Source organism: Zosterops lateralis, assembly GCF_965231275.1.
Source record: "Zosterops lateralis genome assembly, chromosome: 33".
In the NCBI taxonomy this organism is placed as follows: domain Eukaryota; kingdom Metazoa; phylum Chordata; class Aves; order Passeriformes; family Zosteropidae; genus Zosterops; species Zosterops lateralis.
Genome location: NC_139793.1, coordinates 3,650,258 through 3,670,546, shown reverse-complemented (window position 1 = coordinate 3,670,546; position 20,289 = coordinate 3,650,258). Strand labels below are relative to the sequence as shown.

The 20,289-nt window shown below is 64.9% G+C and overlaps 1 protein-coding gene across 1 annotated transcript in view; it reads left to right on the top strand.

The window, feature by feature from the left end:
* HCFC1 (host cell factor C1) overlaps positions 1-19,696 on the top strand; it is a 29,486-nt gene extending 9,790 nt beyond the window's left edge. Inside the window, 21 exon segments of the mRNA XM_083881419.1 lie at positions 628-807; positions 1,846-2,156; positions 3,203-3,403; positions 4,419-4,616; positions 5,222-5,452; positions 6,127-6,231; positions 6,820-7,042; positions 7,706-7,848; positions 8,616-8,754; positions 9,356-9,561; positions 9,903-11,793; positions 11,890-12,071; positions 12,500-12,917; positions 13,525-13,920; positions 14,611-14,732; positions 15,391-15,525; positions 16,623-16,808; positions 17,827-17,986; positions 17,989-18,126; positions 19,014-19,077; positions 19,593-19,696. Of these exon segments, the coding sequence (XP_083737545.1) occupies positions 628-807; positions 1,846-2,156; positions 3,203-3,403; positions 4,419-4,616; positions 5,222-5,452; positions 6,127-6,231; positions 6,820-7,042; positions 7,706-7,848; positions 8,616-8,754; positions 9,356-9,561; positions 9,903-11,793; positions 11,890-12,071; positions 12,500-12,917; positions 13,525-13,920; positions 14,611-14,732; positions 15,391-15,525; positions 16,623-16,808; positions 17,827-17,986; positions 17,989-18,126; positions 19,014-19,077; positions 19,593-19,632 (5,669 nt within the window). The 3' untranslated portion in view covers positions 19,633-19,696.
* The last annotated feature ends 593 nt before the right edge of the window (positions 19,697-20,289 follow it).

Sequence of the window (20,289 nt, the reverse complement as noted above, 5' to 3'; positions counted from 1 at the left end):
CCCCAAATACACCCTAAAATCCCTAAGCCCCTCCCCAATTCCCTCAAATCTCCCCAAACCCCACACTGAGCCCCCCAGACCCTTCCCCAATTGCCCCAAGCCCCTCTGACCCCCCTGTGCCCCCCAGACTCGATGGTCTGGGAGCCCTTGGTGCTGGAGACCCTGGAGGACCCCCCAAACCCCTCCCCAATTCCCCAAAATCCCCCCAGACCCCTCCCTGAGCTCCCCAAATCTCCCCAAACCCCTCCCTGAGTCCCTGAAAGCCCCCCAAACCCCTCCCTGAGTCCCCCAGACCCCTCTGTGAGCCCCCTGTGCCCCCCCAGACTCAATGGCCTGGGAGCCCCTGGTGCTGGAGACCCTGGAGGACCCCCCAGACCCCTCCCCAATATCCCCCCAAAATCCCCCCAAACCCCTCCCTGACTCCCCCAAACCCTTCCCTGAGCCCCTCAGACCCCACCCTGACCCCCCAGTGCCCCCCCAGACTGGATGGCCTGGGAGCCCCTGGTGCTGGAGACCCTGGAGGACCCCCCAAACCCCTCCTCAAACCCCACTCTAAACCCCCCAAACCCCTCCCTGAGCCCCCCAAATCTCCCCCAAACCCCTCTAAGACCCCCCTGTGCCCCCCAGACTCGATGGCCTGGGAGCCCCTGGTGCTGGAGACCCTGGAGGACAATGTCCCCCGGGCGCGGGCCGGGCACTGCGCCGTGGCCATCGCCACCCGCCTCTACATCTGGAGCGGCCGCGACGGCTACCGCAAGGCCTGGAACAACCAGGTGTGCTGCAAGGACCTCTGGTACCTGGAGACAGGTGAGTCTGGGGGGGCCTGCAAGGGCTGGAATAACCAGGGGGGCTGCAAGGACCTCTGGTACCTGGAGACAGGTGAGTCTGGGAGGGGCTCAGTCGGTCTAGGGGGCCTGCAAGACCTGGAACAATGACACAGGTGTGATGTGAAGGGTACCTGGGTGACCCAGGTGTGACAGGTGTATCTAGGTGTACCCTAGGTGTGATATGGGCAGTACAGGTGTACCCCAGCTGTCCCCCAGGTGTGACAGGTGTAATTTAGTTATACCCAGCTGTCCCCCAGGTGTACCCCAGATGTGACAGGTATAACTCAGGTGTCCCCCCAGGTGTAACCCCCACCTCTCAGGTGTCCCCCAGGTATAACAGGTATAACTTAGGTGTCCCCCCAGGTGTAACCCAGGTATGACAGGTATAACTCAGGTGCCCCCCACCTGTCCCCCAGGTGTATCCCAGGTATGACAAGTATAACTCAGGTGTACCCAGCTGTCCCCCAGGTGTGACAGGTATAACTTAGGTGCCCCCCAGGTGTTGCCTAGATATGACAGGTATAACTGAGGTGTCCCCCAGGTGTGACAGGTATAACTCAGGTGTTGCCCAGGTATGACAGGTATGACTGAGGTGTCCCCCAGGTGTGACAGGTATAACTCAGGTGTTGCCCAGGTATGACAGGTATAACTAAGGTGCCCCCCACGTATGACAGGTGTAACTCAGGTGTCCCCCAGGTGTGACAGGTATAACTCAGGTGCCCCCCACGTATGACAGGTGTAACTCAGGTGTCCCCCAGGTGTGACAGGTATAACTGAGATGTCCCCCAGGTGTGACAGGTATAACTCAGGTGTCCCCCAGCTGTCCCCCAGGTGTGACAGGTATAACTCAGGTGTTGCCCAGGTATGACAGGTATAACTCAGGTGCCCCCCAGGTGTGACAGGTATAACTCAGGTGCCCCCCACATATGACAGATATAACTCAGGTGTCCCCCAGGTGTGACAGGTGTAACTCCGGTCCCCCCCCAGGTGTATAACCCCCTCTCTCCCCCCATTGCAGAGCGCCCCCCGGCGCCAGGCCGCGTGCAGCTGGTGCGGGCCAACACCACGTCGCTGGAGGTGAGCTGGGGCGCGGTGCCCACGGCCGACTCGTACCTGCTGCAGCTGCAGAAGTACGAGCTGCCCGCCGCCCCCGCGCCGCCCCCCGTGCCCTCGGTGCCCGCCAACCCTCCCAAGAGCCCCGCGCCCGCCGCCCCCGCGCCGCCCCCCGCGCCCCCGGCCCTGCCCGCCCAGCTGGGGGGCGTGGGGCTCACCCTGCTGCCCCCGCCGCCGCCCGCCGCGCCCCCCAACCCGTCCGGGGTGGCCGCGGGGGTGACGGCGGCGGGGACGGGGGGCACGGGGACGGCGGCGGCGGCCACGGCGGCGGCCGCAGGTGCGGGGACAGGTGGGGCGGTGGCGGCGCCGCCCGGGGCCACCCTGCAGGTGCTGCCGGCGGCCGGAGGGGCAACCGCGGCTGGTGCGGCAGCGGCCACGGCAGGCAGGGCGCCAGGTGAGTGTGGGTGTGGTGGGGACAGTGGGGGCGGTCAGTGGGGAGGACATGGGGACAGTGGGGGAAATGGGGACATTGTGGACACTGGGGGGAATGGGGCATTGGGGACAGTGGGAGGAATGGGGGCATTGGGGACAGTGGGGGGAATGGGGACATTGGGGGGGACATGGGGACATTGGGGGGGCATTGGGGACAGTGGGAGGAATGGGGACACTGTGGACGTGGGGCAGAAATGGGAATGTTGTGGGGGGAATGGGGACAGTAAGGGGGACTGGGGGGGACATGGGGACAGTGGGGGAAATGGGGAGATTTGGGGACAGTGGGGGGAGTGAGGACTTTGGGGGGGACATGGAGATGTTGGGGGGAATGAGGACATTGTGGACGTGGGGCAGAAATTGGGATGTCGTGGGGGGAATGGGGACATTGCGGGGGACATGGGGACATGGGGGACATGGGGGGCAGATTGGGGACATGGGGGAAATGGGGACACTGGGGACATGGTGGGGGAAATGGGGACATTGAGGGGCAAATGGGGACACTGGAGACATGGGACGTGGGGGCAGAAATGGGGACATGAGAGGAAATGGGGACATTGGGGACATGGAGGGGCAGAGATGGGGACATTAAGAAGGACATGGTGCAAAAATGGGATGGGGACATTGGCAGGGGACATCAGGACATGGGAGGGTGTGGAGGTTTGGGGACACGATGGGGACATAGAATGAGAGGGACAGGAGCATGCTGGGGGTGACAGGAGGACATTGGGGGGTCCCCAGGTGTCCCTGTCCCCTCCCTGGGGGGTCCCGGCACTGCTGAGGGTGACAGGGCAGGGACAGAGGGTGACAGGGTGACACAAGGGTGTCCCCAGATGTCCCCAGCTGTCCCTGAGCCCTCTGTCCCCTGCCCAGGTGTCCCTGCGGTGCTGAAGGTGACGGGTCCCCCCGCGGCCACCGCGGGTCCCCCGCTGGTCACGGTGCGCTCGGCCGGGCCCGGCAAGGCCCCGGTGACGGTGACATCGCTGCCCGCCGGCGTCAGGATGGTGGTGCCCACCCAGAGCCCCCAGGGCACGGTGAGAGAGCAGGGACACCTGGGGACACCTGGGGACACCTGGGACAGGTGGAGGGCATGGGAAGGGGGATTTGGGGACAATTGGGGACAGAAGGAGGGACCCCAGAGGGTCCTTGGAGGGATACCAGGGACACAGGGAGTACCTGGTGACACAGGTGAGCCTTGGGCAGTACCTGGGTATCCCAGGTGAGCCCCAGGTGTGACATGGGTGGCACTCAGGTGGCACAGATGTGACAGAGGAGCTGCAGGTGGTACTCGGGTGTCACCTTGCTGTCTCAGCTGTACCCCAGATATCCCCAGGTGTGTCCAGGGGTCCATAGGTGTACCATGGGTGTCCCCAGGTGTGCTCAGGTGTGACCAGGTGCTCATAGCTGTGCCTAGGTGTGCCTAGGTGCCCCCCAGGTGTGCCCAGATGTGCTCAGGTCCCCTCTCAGGTGCCCATAACTGCCCCCCCAGCTGCCCCCATTTGTCCCTCAACCTGTCCCCACCTGTCCTAGGTGCCCTCACACCCAGCTATCGCCACCTGTCCCAGGTGCACTCACCCCTGTCCCCAGCTATCCCCAGGTGTCCCCAGCTGTCCCCAGGTATCTCCAGGTCCCCACCTGTCTGTCCCCACATGTCCCAGGTGCTCCTCCATGTGTCCTCATCTGTCCCCACCTGTCCCAGGTGCCCTCAAACCCTGCTGTCCCCATCTGTCCCACATGCATTCAGCCCTCTCCCCAGCTGTCCCCACCTGTCCCAGGTGCTCCCCCACCTGTCCTAAATACCCTCACACCCTGCTGTCCCCACCTGTCCCAGGTGCTCTCACACCCTGCTGTCCCCACCTGTCCCAGGTGCTCCCCCATGTGTCCCCAGTTGTCCCCACCTTTCCCAGGTGCCCTCACACCCCGCTGTCCCCAGTTATCTCCAGGTGTTCCCACCCATCCCAGGTGCTCCCCCACGTGTCCCCACCTGTCCCAGGTGCTCCCCCCCGTCCCCACCTGTCCCAGGTGCCCTGACCCCCCCTGTGCCCGCAGGTGATCGGCAGCAGCCCACAGATGAGCGGGATGGCGGCGCTGGCGGCGGCGGCCGCGGCCACGCAGAAGATCCCCCCGGCCTCGGCGCCCACCGTGCTCAGCGTCCCCGCCGGGGCCACCATCGTCAAGACGGTGGCCGTCACCCCCGGGGCCACCACCCTGCCCGCCACCGTCAAGGTGGCATCGTCACCTGTCATGGTAGGGGACAACGGGGAGGGTCAGGGGACAGTGGAGGGGCTTGGTGTGGTGGTGGTGGCATTGTCACTTTGGTGTCACCAGGGCCTGAGGTGGCACTGGGGGACTTTGAGGAGTCCTGGGGTGGCCCTGGGGGACTTGAGAGGGCCATTCTTTGTCTCCAGAGGGCTCAAGGTGACCCTGTGGTGACACAGGGGAGCTTGAGGGGGTCACTGGAGTGACACTGGGGGACTCAGGGTGACCCCATGATGTCACTGGGGGAGCTTGAGGGGGTCACTGAATGACCCCATGGTGTCACTAGGGGACTTGGGGTGACCCTGTTGTGTCACTGGGGGACTCAAGGGGGCCATTCTTTGTCCCTAGAGGGCTTGGAGTGACCCTGTGGTGGCCCTGGGGAGCTTGAGGGGGTCCTTGGGGGACTCAGGGTGACCCCATGGTGACACTGGGGAGCTCGAGGGTGTCACTGGGTGACCCTGTGGTGTCACTGGGGGACTGAAGGTGACCCCAGAAGCTTGAAGGGGGTCACTGGGTGACCCCTGTGGTGTCACTGGGGGACTCAGGGTGACCCCATGACTGTCCCCAACGTGTCCCCACCATGTCCCCCCCAGGTGAGCAACCCCGCCACGCGGATGCTGAAGACGGCGGCCGCCCAGGTGGGCACGGCCGGGGCGTCCCCCACGGCCACCAACGCGGCCACCAGGCCCATCATCACCGTGCACAAGTCCGGCACGGTGACGGTGGCCCAGCAGGCCCAGGTGGTCACCACCGTGGTCGGAGGGGTCACCAAGACCATCACGCTGGTCAAGAGCCCCATCTCCGTGCCGGGGGGCAGCGCCCTGGTGAGAGGGGACACTGGGAGGGTGGGGACACAGATTGAGGGGGTCTGGGGGTGTGGGGACCTGGATTTGGGGGGTTCTAAGGGTGTGGGGATCCCAGTTTGGGGACAGGGGGGACACTGGGAGGGTGGGGACACAGATTTGGGGGGCTCTGGGGGCGTGGGGATCTCGATTTCGGGAGTCTTGGAGTCGTGGGCATCTGGATTTGGGGACAGGAGGGATGTTGGGAGGCTGGGGACATGGATTTTGGGGGGTCTGGGGGTGTGGGGATCCCAATTTGGGGACAGGGGGGACACTGGGAGGGTGGGGACATAGATTTGGGGGGTCTGGGGGTGTGGGGACCTGGATTTGGGAGGTGATGGGGCTGTGGGGACCCAGATTTTGGGGGTCCTCGGGGACTCTGAGGATATGGACACCCCAATTTGGGGGTCCTAGGGGGCTCTAGAGCCATGGAGACTGAAATTTGGGGGGTCCCGTGGGATTTGGGGCTGTGGGAACAAAGATTTGGGGCATTCTGGGGTGTCCTCCCCCTGGCTTGGGGTCTTGGGGGTTCTTCACCTCCAAACTTCCCAAATTTGGGGGTCCCAGAGGCTTTAAAACCCCTCAAAGGTCAGGATTTGGGGTTCCTTTGTGGGGGGTGTTTTCTGGGGGGTCTCTGAGCCCCTCGGCCCCCCCAGATCTCCAACCTGGGCAAGGTGATGTCGGTGGTGCAAACGAAACCCGTGCAGAGCTCGGCTGTGACCGGGCAGGCCTCGAGCGGCCCCGTCACCCAGATCATACAGGTGACCCCCCTGAGACCCCCCAAAATACCCCAAAAGTCTCCCCGAGTCCCTGAGACCCCTCCCCAAATCACTGAGACCCCTCCCCAAATCACTGAGAGCCCCCCAAAGCCCCCCTTGGCCATGACCGGGCAGGCCTCGAGCGGCCCCGTCACCCAGATCATACAGGTGACACCCCTGAGACCCCCCAAAATACCCCAAAAATCCCTCTGAGTCCCTGAGGCCCCTCCCCAAATCACTGAGAGCCCCCCAAAGCCCCCCTTGACTGTCACCAGGCAGGCCTCGAGCGGCCCTGTCACCCAGATCATACAGGTGACACCCCTGAGACCCCAAAATTACCCCAAAATTATCCCAAAATTACCTTAAAATCCCCCAAATCCTTGAGACCCCCTCAAGTCCCTGAGACCCCCCCCCAAAACCCCCCTGGGACCCCTTCAAGCCCCTCACTGACCATCCCCAGCCCATTCCCTGCTGACCCCTCCAAACCCCCAATGACCACCGTAAATCCCCCCCCCCCACTCCTTCACTGACCACCCTGAGTGACCACTCCTGCCCTGAGTGCCCCCTCCCCTGAGTGCCCTCTCCCCCCAGACCAAGGGCCCCCTGCCCGCGGGGACCATCCTGAAGCTGGTGACGTCGGGGGAGGGGAAGCCCACCACCATCCTGACCAGCACGCAGGCGGGGGCGGGGGCGGCCAAGCCCCCCACCATCCTGGGCATCAGCAGCGTGTCCCCCAGCACCACCAAGCCCGGGACCACCACCATCATCAAAACCATCCCCATGTCGGCCATCATCACGCAGTCGGGGGCTACCGGTGAGTGAGACCCCTCCCCAAATTAACCTGAGCCTGCCCTCAGACCCCCAAATCATCCCCGAAATCCCTGAGACCCCTGAGCCACTCTGAGACCCCCCAAACCGCCCCACTGACCCCACCCAAACCATCCCCATGTCAGCCATCATCACCCAGTCGGGGGCTACAGGTCAGCGAGACCCCTCCCCAAATTAATGTGAATCCCCACTGAGACCCCCAAACCTTCCCTAAATCCCTGAGACCCCCAAACCCCCCGAGACCCCATCAAAACCATCCCCATGTCGGCCATCATCACCCAGTCAGGGGCTCCAGGTGAGTGAGACCCCTCCCCAAATTAACGTGAACCTGCCCCGAGACCCCCAAATCATCCCTGAGACCCCCAAATCATCCCCAAAATCCTTGAGACCCCACCCAAACCATCCCCATGTCAGCCATCATCACCCAGTAAGGGGCTCCAGGTAAGTGAGACCCCTCCCCAAATTCACCCAAACCCCTCCTGAGACCCCCCCACACTCCCCCAGCCCCCCCAGTCCCCCATCACCACCCAGTCAGAGGCCACCAGTGAGTGACAGGGGGTGACCCCCGTGACTCCCTGTGTCCCCCCCATGTCCCTGTCCCCCCTGTTGACCCCACCATGACCTCCTGTGTCCCCCCCGTGTCCCCCAGGTGTCACCAGCAGCCCCGGGATCAAGTCCCCCATCACCATCATCACCACCAAGGTGATGACCTCGGGCACAGGGACCCCCGCCAAGATCATCACAGCTGTCCCCAAGCTGGGCGGGGGACACGGCCAGCAGGGCGTGACACAGGTGAGGGACACCTGGGGACACCTGGGATTGGGGCAGTTCAGGGACAGGGAGATGGTGGGGACAGGAGGTGACAGGACAGGGTTGGGGACACTGAGGACAGGGAAGACCTGGGGACATTGGAGGTGCGGGGGACATGAAGGGACACAGAGGGACATTAGGGGGACGCTGTGGGGGTCTTTAGGGTGGGCTCGGGGGGGGTGGGGACTTTAGAGGGTGTCAGAGGAGGGGTTGGGGACATTGGTGACACCAGGGTGGGGTCAGATAAGGGCTTGGTGACACTGGGGACACTGGGGTGGGGTTAACTGAGGGGCTGAGGACATTGGTGACAGTAGGGATGGGGTCAGACAAGGGTTTGGAGACATTGGTGACACCGAGGTGGGGTCAGACAAGAGTTTGGGGACATTGGTGACAGTAGGGGGTGTCAGACTATGGTTTGGGGACATGGGTGACACTGCGGTGGGGTTGGGGACACCGGGGTGGGGTCAGCTGAGGGGTTGGGGACATTGGTGACAGCAGAGGACAGGCACCACACCAGGGTTTGGTGACATTGAGGACACTTGATGGGCTCAGGCCAGGGTTTGGTGACGCTGGGGACACTGGGGTGGGGTCAGCTGAGGGGTTGGGGACATTGGTGACAGCAGAGGACAGGCACCACACCAGGGTTTGGTGACATTGAGGACACTTGATGGGCTCAGGCCAGGGTTTGGTGACACTGGGGGTCAGCCGAGGGGTCCCCAGGTGACAGCAGTGTCCCCGTGTCCCCTCAGGTGGTGCTGAAGGGGGCTCCAGGACAGCCGGGGACGATCCTGCGGACGGTGCCCATGGGCGGCGTCCGGCTGGTCACTCCGGTCACTGTCTCGGCCGTCAAGCCCACGGTGACCACCCTGGTGGTCAAGGGCACCACCGGTGAGTGGGGTCACTCTGGGGTCATTGGGGTCACCTCTGGGTCATTTCTAGGTCATCTCTGGGTCACTGGGGTGGTCACTTGTGGTCAAGGGTCACATCTGGGTCACTGGGGTGACCACTATGGTGGTCAAGGGTCATCTCTGGGTGGTCACTTGTGGTCAAGGGTCATGTTTGGGTCACCAGGGTGACCACTCTGGTGGTCAAGGGTCACGTCTGGGTCACTGGGGTGGTCACTTGTGGTCAAGGGCACCACCAGTGAGTGGGAGGGGCATGGGGTCATTCTTGGGGTCATTGGGGTGGTCACTGGGGAGGAGTGGCTTGTGGTCAAGGGTCATCTCAGAGTTACTGGGGTGGTCACTCTTGTGGTCAAGGGCACCACTGGTGAAGGAGGTGGTTACCAGGGGGTCACTGAGGTGACCACCCTTGTGGTCAAGGGTACTGCTGGTCACTGGAGGGGTCATGGGGCGGTCATGGGGTCAGTGGGTGGACACCTGGAGGTCACTTGGGGGTGGTCACTGTCACAGGAAGGGTCACCACGGGGTCACTTTGGGTCACTCTCCGGAGCGGTCACTCACTGCCACCATATCCATCCCCCTGGCAGGTGTGACCACGCTGGGGACGGTGACAGGGACAGTGTCCACCAGCCTGGCCGGGGGCGCGGGCGGCCACAGCGCCACGGCCTCGCTGGCCACGCCCATCACCACCCTGGGGACAATCGCCACCCTCTCGAGCCAGGTCCTGAACCCCGCGGCCATCACGGCCACCGCGGCCGGGGGCGGCCTGGGGACACCCACCATCACCATGCAGGTGAGGGGACTCTGGGGACATTGGGGACACTGGGGACAGGGGACACCCACCATCACCGTGCAGGTGAGGGGACCCTGGGGACATTGAGGACCCAATGGGGACACGAGGGACAGGGGTGCTGGGGACAGTTGCCATCACCATGCAGGTGAGGGGACCCTGGGGACATTTGGGGGAGCCCCGAATGTGGCGGTGCCAGCCCTTGGGGGGGGACACACAGGAATTTGGGGTGACACAACAGGGGGCTCACAGATATTTGAGTTGGGGTCTGGGCAGGGCTGTGTGGCAGTGCCACCTCCCAGTGACAGTCCAGAGCTGTCCCCTGACCCTGTGTGGGGACACAGCCGGTGTCCCAGCCCACGCAGGTGACGCTGATCACCACACCCAGCGGGGTGGAGGCCCAGCCCGTGCACGACCTCCCCGTGTCCATCCTGGCGTCGCCCACGGCCGAAGGTCCCCCCGCGGCCACCACCGGGGGTGGCACCTTGGCCGAGCCCCCGGCCACCGAGGCCACCCCGGGCACGGTCACCCTGGTGTGCTCCAACCCCCCCTGCGAGACCCACGAGACGGGGACCACCAACACGGCCACCACCAGCCTGGTGGCCAACGTGGGGACAGGAGGGGGACAGCAGCAGCTGCAGCTGCTCTGCGAGGACACGGGCGGGGGGACAACGCTGCCACCGCCCCCCCGGGCCTGCTCCAACCCCCCCTGCGAGACCCACGAGACGGGGACCACCAACACCCCCACGGCGGCGGGGACGGGGACAGCGCGCCTGGGGACACCGGGGGCCCCGCCCTGTCCCACGCAGCAGACGGTGGCCACGGGGACCACGATGACGGCGCGGCTGTGCCCCCCCGAGGGTGGTGGCAGTGGTGCTGTCACCACCCTGTGCCAAACCCAGGAGATCACCCCGTGCCAAACGACGCCCTGGGGGCAGCCTGAGGTGGGGACAGCGGCCACCGCGGGGGGCGTGGGGACAGCCACCACCACCACCACGGCGTGTGAGACCCCCGCGGGGACACGGCTGTGCTCTAACCCCCCCTGCGAAACCCATGAGACGGGGACAACCAACACGGTGACAGTGACAGCAGCAAGGCCACCCTGCTCTAACCCTCCCTGTGAGACCCATGAGACGGGGACAACCAACACAGTGACAGTGACAGGGTCACAGTTGTGCTCCAACCCTCCCTGTGAGACCCATGAGACGGGGACAACCAACACGGTGACAACGACAGCAGCAAGGCCACCTTGTTCCAATCCACCCTGTGAAACCCATGAGACGGGGACAACCAACACGGTGACAGTGACAGCAGCAAGGCCACCCTGTTCCAACCCGCCCTGCGAGACCCATGAGACGGGGACAACCAACACGGTGACAGTGGCAGGGTCACAATTGTGCTCCAACCCTCCCTGTGAGACCCATGAGACGGGGACAACCAACACGGTGACAACGACAGCAGCAAGGCCACCTTGTTCCAATCCACCCTGTGAAACCCATGAGACGGGGACAACCAACACGGTGACAATGACAGCAGCAAGGCCACCCTGCTCTAACCCTCCCTGTGAGACCCACGAGACAGGGACAACCAACACGGTGACAATGACAGGGTCACAGTTGTGCTCCAACCCTCCTTGTGAGACGCACGAGACGGGGACAACCAACACGGTGACAACGACGGGGACACGGTTCTGCTCTAACCCCCCCTGTGAGACCCACGAGACAGGGACAACCAGCACGGCCACCACCACCACGGCCACCTCTCACCCCCCTCCGGAGCCGGGGACAGCGGTGCCACCACCGCCGGGTGTCCCCCCCTGCGCCAACCCCCCCTGCGAGACCCACGAGACCGGGACCACCAACACGGCCACCACGGCCACCGCGGGGTCCCGGCCGGGTGACACTACCACGGCCACCAGCTCTGCCACCACCACCGCCACCACCTCGGCCACGGGGGGGTCCCCGCCTTGTGCCAACCCCTCCCGCGAGACCCCCGAGACCGGGACCACCAGCACGGCCCCCGCGGGGTCCCCGCCCTGCCAGAGCCACCAGAGCGTGGCCACCAGCACGGCCACCAGCACGGCCGCCACCGAGGGGGTGACATCGCCCCCGCCCTGTGCCACCACCGCTGCCACCAGCCCCCCCCGAGCCTGCTCCAACCCCCCCTGCGAGACCCACGAGACGGGGACAACGGCCACGGCCACCACGGTCACCGCCAGCATGGGCGCCAGCCAAGGTGACCCCCCCTCTGCCGTGATTGTCCCCAAATTGTCCCCCTTCATCCTCATTTTGGGGTTGTCACCTCGCTGACCCCTCCCCTTTGTCCCCACAGACCCTCCCCCACCGGCTGCCAACGGGCAGGGGGAGGGGGAGACCCCTCCCAGTGAGGGTGGGGGTCCCCCCGTGCCCCCCGGGACCCCCAGCCCCGGCCCCAGCGGCACCACCGGGACCCCCCAGCCCCGAGCGGTCACTACGGTCACTCAGTCCACGCCAGCGCCGGGGCCGGCCGTGCCGGTGAGAGGCCTTGGGGACACTGTGGGGGGGTTTGGGGACACTGGGAGGGGGTTTGGGGTCACTGGGAGGAGTTTGGGGACATTGGGAGGGGCTTTGGGGGCAGTAGGGGGGTTTGGGGACACTGGGGAGGGGGGTTGGGGACACTGTTGGGGGGGTTGGAACAGTGAGACGGGGTTGGGGACACTATGAGGGGGTTTTGGGGACATTAGGAGGGGTTTGGGGACAATGAGAGGGTGTCTGGGGACACCGTGGGCTCATTGTGACCATTGCTGGGGACTTTTTGGGGACACTGGGCGGGGTCTGGGGACACCAATGACCACGGCAGCATCCCAAGGGACCACAGGTGCCTTTGGTGCCACCAAACCCCCATCCCTGGGGAGGGGTCTCTGTCCCCCCCTGACCCCTTTTCCCTCTCCCCTTCCCCACAGACCATCTCGTCGCTGACCGAATCCCCCCCTGCGCCCCCCGAGACCCCCCCGACCACCACGCCCACCCCTCCCGGAGACCCCCACCCCTCCCAGGACCCCCCCTCGGCCCCGTCCCCGTCCCCTCCCGCCCCCGAGGCCGCGGCTCCGGCCGAGCCCGGGGGGTCCCCGGAGCCCCTGGCCGTGGTGGTGCTGCCGCCGCCGGCCACGGGCGAGGGGGCTCCCCCCGAGGGGCTGGCGCTGCCCCCCGAGCTGCTGGCCGAGGCGGGGGGCACCGGGGGACCCCCGGGACTGACCCCCGAGGAGCTGGCGGTCACCGCGGCGGCCGAGGCGGCGGCGGCGGCTGCGGCCAGCGAGGAGGCGCAGGCACAGGCTCTGGCCATCCAGGCCGTGCTGCAGGCGGCGCAGCAGGCCGTCATGGGTCAGTTTTGGGGGGCTTTGGGGGGGTCCTGGGGGGGATTTGGGGGGGTCCTAGGAGGGGTTTGGGGGGGTCCCGGGGGTCTCAGTCCCACAGTGGTGACCCCAGGCCAAGGCTCTGGCCATCCAGGCCGTGCTGCAGGCTGTTATGGGTCAGTTTTGGGGGGGTTTGAGGGGTCCTGGAGGGGTTTGGGGGTGATCTGGGTGGGTTTAGGAGAGATTTAGGGGGGTCCTGGGGGTCTCAGTCCCATGGTGGTGGTCCCGTGGTTATGGGGGTCACACAGTGGGGGGTGATGGTGACCCCATGACCACAATGACCCCCCAGCGTGCATTTTGGGCTGACCCCAATGACCCCACGGGGTGGATTTCAGGCTGACCCCAATGACCTCACAGGGGGTCAGAGGTGGACTTTGGAGTGACCCCACTGACCCCATGGGGTGGACTTTGTGCTGACCCCACTGACCCCACAGTGGGTCAGAACTGGACTCTGTGCTGACCCCACTGACCCCACAGGGTGGATTTTGTGCTGACCCCACAGGGAGTCAGAACTGGACTCTGTGCTGACCCCCATGCTCCATCCCCCCTGACCCCCATATCCTCCCTCCCCACAGGAACCTCGGAGCCTCTGGAGCCCGGAGAGCCCGGGGGGGGCCCCTCGGAGCTGGGGGGGGCCCTGGGGGTCTCGGAGGGGGCGGGGGGCGCGGGGGGGGCGCTGCCCCTGGTGCTGACTCAGCAGGAACTGGCGGCTCTGGTGCAGCACCAGCAGCACCTGGCCGAGGCCGGGACCCCCCCGGCCGCCCCCCCAGCGACCCCCAGCCCCGCCCCGGCCCCTCCTGCAGCCCCAGCCCCCCCCCAGGCGGCCGCGCCCCCTCCCCATTTGCCCACCGAGGCCTTGGCCCCCGCCGACAGCCTCAACGACCCCGCGGGGGACACCAACGGCCTGGGGGACCTGGGAACAGTGCCCGGGGGGGCCACCCCCGCCAGCCTGCTGCCCCCTGCCGGGGACGGTGAGGGACGGGGGGACACTGGGGAGGGGGTTTGGGACCCCACGAGGGCACCCGTGGTGATGGGGGTGGGGAGAAGGCGCCCATTTGGGGAGGGGGGGTGATTTGGAGGGGTTTGGGGTCCCTGGGGGGGCTTGGGACCCCTTGGGGGGGCACCCATGAAGTGGGGAGAGGGCACCCATTTGGGGAGGAGGGGTGATTTGGGGGGTATTTATGGGTTTGGAACCTCTTGGGGGGGGTTGGGGTCCATAGGGGACACCCACAGGGAGTGGGGACACTCATAAACTGGGGAGGGGGCACTCATGGGGGAGCTTAGGACCCCTCTGGGGGCGTTTGGGGGGCTTGGGACCCCTTGGGGAGCACCCACAGGGAGTGGGGACACCCATAAAGTGGGGAGGGGGCACCCACGAGGGAGTTTGGGACCCCTTTGGGATCCCTGGGGGAGTTTTGGGACCCCCAGGGGGGACACCCCTTTGGTGGGGAGGGGTCCCTTGGGGGGGTTTGGAATCCCTCGGGGGGTTGGGACCCCTTTTGGGTAGGGGGCTCACCCACAGCAAGGTGGGGGACCACCCATAGATTTGTTTCAAGACCCCACCACTGACACTGAGGTGGGTGGGGAATTCCAGGGGTGGGTTTTTAAGGTTTTTAAGCCCCCTCCCCAATTTTTTTTGTGTATTCTCCCCCCCAATGCAGGCCTGGCCCCCTCGAGCGCCTTCGTGGCCCCCCCAGGCCCCGCGGTGGCCCCCAGCCCCGCCAAGCTGCAGGCGGCCGCCGCCCTGGCCGAGGTGGCCAACGGCATCGAGAGCACCCCTGTGGTGAGTGGGGATCACCTGGGGGGTGTCCTGAAATCCCAAAATTCTACCCCAAATCACCCCGAAATCCTCCCCCAAATAACCCTGAAATTCCCCCCAAAATCCTCCAGAAATCCACCCAAAATTCTGCCCCAAATCACCCTGAAATACTTCCCCAAATGATCCCAAAATTCTGCACAAAATCCTTGCAAATCCACCCAAAAATCCTCCCTCAAATCTTCCAGAAATCGGCCCAAAATTCTACCCCAAATCATCCTGAAATCCTCCAGAAATCCACCCAAAATTCTGCCCCAAATCACCCTGAAATACTTCCCCAAATAACTCCAAAATTCTCCCCAAAATACCCTGAAATCCTCCCCCAAATCCACCCCAAAATCCTCCCCAAAATCCCACTCGAAATCCTCAGAAATCCACCCCAAAATCCTCCAGAAATCCACCCCCAAAATCCTTTCCCAAATGACCCCAAAATTCCTCACAAAATCCTCACAAATCCACCCAAAATCCTCCAGAAATTCCTCCCAAAATCCCCAATTTCCCCCCCAAAAATCCCTGATTTCCCCCACAAAAAACCCCCCCAAATTTCCCCAAAATTCCCTGATTTACCCCCCAAAAAATCCGCAACCCCCCTGTGCCCCCCCGTGACCCCCCGTGTCCCCTCTAGAAGCCGGAGCCCGGCGCGCCCCCCAAGGCTGTCCCCAAGAAGGAGAACCAGTGGTTTGACGTGGGGGTCATCAAGGGCACCACCATGATGGTCACTCACTACTTCCTGCCCGCCGAGGACGCGCCCCCGGCCGACGTGAGTGACCCTGGAACGGTTGGGGACACATGGGGACAGCTGGGGATAACCCTGGGGACACCTGGAGACAGCTGGGGACAACCCTGGGGACAGCTGGGGACACCTGGGGACACCTGGGGACACCTAGGGACACATGGGGACATTCCTGAGGACACCTAGGGACACATGGGGACACTCCTGGGACAGCTGGGGACACATGGGGACACCTGGGGACAGCTGGGGACAACCCTGGGGACACATGGGGACACCTGGGGACACATGGGGACACCTAGGGACACATGGGGACACTCCTGGGACGGCTGGGGACACATGGGGACAGCTGGGGACACCTGGGGACACCCCTGGGGACACATGGGGACACCCCTGGGGACACCTGGAGGCACCTGGGGACACCTGGGAACAACCCTGGGACAGCTGGGGACAACCCTGGGGGACAGCCCTGGGGACAGCTCAGGGACAGCTGGACACCCCTGGGGACACCTGGGGACAACCTTGGAGGTGGTCCTGGGGACACCTGGGGACAGCCCTGGGGACAGCTGGGGACACATGGGGACAACCCTGGGGACATGTGGGGACAGCTCAGGGACAGCTGGGGACACCCCTGGGGACAACCCTGGAACAGCTCAGGGACAGCTGGGGACAGCTCCATGGCACTGGGGACAGCCCTGGGGACAGCTGGGACAGCTGGGGACAGGCTGGTGGCATTGGGGACACCCAGGGACAGCTCAGGGACAGCTCCATGGCACTGGGGACACCTGGGGACAGGTTTATGGGACCAGGGACCAGAACCTCTGGGTTCTCCATGTCCCCACAGTGTCCCCAATGTCCAGGGGGTTCCTTTATCCATGTCCCCATCCAGGGGGGGTTTCTGTGTCCTTGTCCCCAGTGTCCAGGGGGTTTCTGTGTCCTTGTCCCCAGTGTCCAGGGGGTTTCTGTGTCCTTGTCCCCAACGTCCGAGGGATTTCTCTGACCTTGTCCCCAGTGTCCAGGGGGGTTCTCTGGCCATGTCCCCAGTGTCCAGGGGGTTTCTGTGTCCCTGTCCCCAATGTCCAGGGGTTTCTGTGTCCCTGTCCCCATGTCCCCACCTGTCCCCGCAGGAGGAGGGCTCGGGGGTCCCGGACCACTCCCAGCTGCGCCGGCAGGAGCTGCAGCCGGGCACGGCCTACAAGTTCCGCGTGGCCGGGCTGAACGCCTGCGGCCGCGGGCCCTTCTCAGAGCTCTCGGCCTTCAAAACCTGCCTGCCCGGCTTCCCCGGGGCGCCCTGCGCCATCAAGATCAGCAAGGTGACCCCAGACCCACGGCAGAGACCCCTGACCCACGGCAGAGACCCCAGACCCACATCCCTAACCCCAACCCAAACCTGACCCAACCCAACCTGATCCCATCCCTGCCCGGCTTCCCCAGGGCACCCTGAGCCATCAAGGTGACCCCAGACCCCACGGCAGGGATCCTCCTGTGTCCCCCCATGTCCCCCACCTCCCATTACCCTCATATCCTCCCTGTCCCCTCATGTCCTGTCCTGAGCCTGTGTCCCCCTCTGTCCCTCCATAACACCCCATGTCCCCTCTGTCCCCTGTCCCTCCCTAACCCCATGTCCCCTGTGTCCCTTTCATGTCCTCCTCTGTCCTCCAACCCTGCTGTCCCTCCCTAACCCCGGTGTCCCCTCTGTCCCCTCTCTAACCCCGCTGTGTCCCCATGTCCCCACAGAGCCCTGACGGGGCTCACCTGACGTGGGAGCCTGTCCCTTCATGTCCCCCCATATCCCTCTGTCTCCTCTAACCCCTGGTGTCCCCCGTGTCCTGTTGTGTCCCCTCTGTCCCCTCTGTCCTCCCTCTAACCCCCCGCTGTCCCCCATGTCCCCGCAGAGCCCCGACAGGGCGCACCTGACGTGGGACCCTGTCCCTTCATGTCCCCCCATGTCCCTTTGTCCCCTCTAACTCCCCTGGTGTCCCCTCTGTCCCCCCTTAACCCCGGTGTCCCCTCTGTCCCCTCTAACCCCCCCGTGTCCCTCTGTCCCCCCTTAACCCCGGTGTCCCCTCTGTCCCCTCTAACCCCCCCGTGTCCCCTCTGTCCCCCCTTAACCCCGCTGTGTCCCCTCTGTCCCCTTAGAGCCCCGACGGAGCGCACCTGACGTGGGAGCCTGTCCCTCCATAACCCCCATGTCCCTTTGTCCCTCCATAACCCCCTGTGTCCCCTCTGTCCCCCCTTAACCCCCCATTTCCCTTTGTCTCCTCTGTCCCCCCCTTAACCCTGGTGTCCCCATGTCCCCTCTAACCTCCCGTGTCCCCTCTGTCCCCTTAGAGCCCCGACGGAGCGCACCTGACGTGGGAGCCGCCCTCGGTGACGTCGGGGCGCATCGCCGAGTACTCGGTGTACCTGGCCATCCAGGGGGGGCCCGGGGGCGGCCCCGAGGCCCGCGGGGGGGGCGCCCAGCTGGCCTTCATGAGGGTCTACTGCGGGCCAGCCCCTCGTGCCTGGTGCCGGCCTCCAGCCTGGCCAGCGCCCACATCGACCACACCACCAAGCCGGCCATCATCTTCCGCATCGCCGCCCGCAACGACAAGGGCTACGGGCCCGCCACCCAGGTGCGGTGGCTGCAAGGTGAGTCTGGGGGCTGCCAGGTGAGTCTGGGGGCTGCAAAATGGGTCTGGGGGCTGTGAAATGGGTCTGGGGGCTGCAAGGTGAGTCTGGGGGCTGCAAGGTGAGTCTGGGGGATCTGGAACGAGTCTGGGGGCTCTGGGATGGGTGTGGGGGCTGCCAGGTGAGTCTGGGGGCTGCCAAAATGGGTCTGGGGGCTGTGAAATGGGTCTGGGGGCTGCAAGGTGAGTCTGGTGGCTCTGGGATGGGTCTGGGGGCTGCAAGGTGAGTCTGGGGGCTGTGAAATGAGTCTGGGGGCTCTGGGACGGGTCTGGGGGCTGCAAGGTGAGTCTGGGGGTTGCCAGGTGAGTCTGGGGGCTGGAAATGAGTCTGCAGGCTGCAAAATGAGTCTAGGGGCTGTGAAATGAGTCTGGGGGCTGCAAGGTGAGTCTGGGGGCTCTGGGGTGGGGCTGGGGGCTGTGAAATGAGTCTGGGGGCTGCAAGGTGAGTCTGGTGGCTCTGGGATGGGTCTGGGGGCTGCAAGGTGAGTCTGGGGGCTGTGAAATGAGTCTGGGGGCTCTGGGACGGGTCTGGGGGCTGCAAGGTGAGTCTAGGGGCTGTGAAATGAGTCTGGGGGCTCTGGGACGGGTCTGGGGGCTGCAAGGTGAGTCTGGGGGCTGTGAAATGAGTCTGGGGGCTGCACGCACCTGGGGGAGGTTGTGGGAGTGAGATTGTCCCCTTGTCACCCACCCACAATGACAAGGGCTGTGGCCCAGCCACACAGGTGCAGTGGCTGTCAGGTGAGTCTGGAGACTGTGAAATGAGTCTGGGGGCACACACTGGTTGGGGAGGGGGCTACAGACGCCTGGGGGTCTCTCCCACCCCTGATAATCCTCTCCAAACTCCCCCAGAGTCGAGCAAGGACGGCGGCGCCGGGAAACCGGGCAGCAAACGGCCCCTGGCGTCCCCCGACCTGTGAGTGGGGGGCTTGGGGGGTCCTGGGGACATTTGGGGGGTCCTGGGGGGCTCTTTGGGGGGGCTTGGGGGGTCCTGGGGACATTTGGGGGGGTCTTGGGGGTCCTGGAGGGGGGTCTGGGGGTGGGTTGGGTGTTGTATTGGGGGGCAGGGGGGGATTTAGGGGTCTGGGGGCTCTTTTTGGGGTCTGGGGGTTGTTTTTTGGGGTCTGGGGGTTGTTTTTGGGGGTCTGGGGGTTGTTTTTGGGGTCCTGGAGGGGTCTGGGGGTTCTGTGGGTCTGGTTTGGGGGTGAATTTGGGGTCTGGGGGCTCTTTTGGGGGTCTGGGGGTTGTTTTGGGGGGTCTGGGGCTCTCATTTGGGGGGGCTGGGTGGGTATGGAGGGGTTTTGGGGGGTCCTGGGTGGGGGGAGGGGGCTGCATTGAAGGTCTGGGGGGTTTTTTGGGGTCTATTTTGAGGAGGGGTCTCCATCAGACCCTCCCCTCAAACTCCCCCCTCCCCAAATCCCCCCTCCCCAGGAAATCCGCTCCAAAGAAGCCCAAGGCTGAAGGGCAGTGAAGGACCCCCCGGGACCCCCCCCCAAAAAACAACAACAAAAATCCCGGGACTCCCCTCCCCCACACGCCCCCCCCAAACATCCCCGGGGGGGTTTTTTTTTTGGGGAGGGGGTTTTGGGGGGTCCCTTCGCCTCGGGGGGGGGGAGGGGGGTCGGGGGGGGCTTTTTTTTACCTGTTGCAGTTGCTGGAATGAAAAAGTTTTGTACAACGCTGCCCCTCCCCCTCCCCTCCCCCCCCCAAATCCCCCCCCTCCCCCGGGACCCCTCCCCCACCCTGTACAGACCCCCCCCCCTCCCGGGGGGTGGGGGGAGGGGGAGGGGGGACCCCCGGTGTATCATAGTGGGGGGGGAGGGGAAAAACGACCCCCCCGACCCCTCCCCCCCCTTCCCCTCCCCTCCCCCCCTCGAGTGTTGTGTCCGTCGTTTTTGTGCTATTTTGAAAATAAAAAAAGACATTTTTTTGGAGTAAAATTTAATAAATTTGGGGGGGGGTTTGGTGGGAGGGTCGGGTCTGGAGCCCGCAGTTTGGGGGTCTGGGTAGGGGGTCTTGGGGGGTCTGTGGATGGTCTGGACCCCCCAGTTTGGGGTCTCGGGGAAGGATTTTGGGTCTGGGGGTCACTTTGGGGTCCTGGGGGTCTCCAGCCCCTCTGAATCCGCCC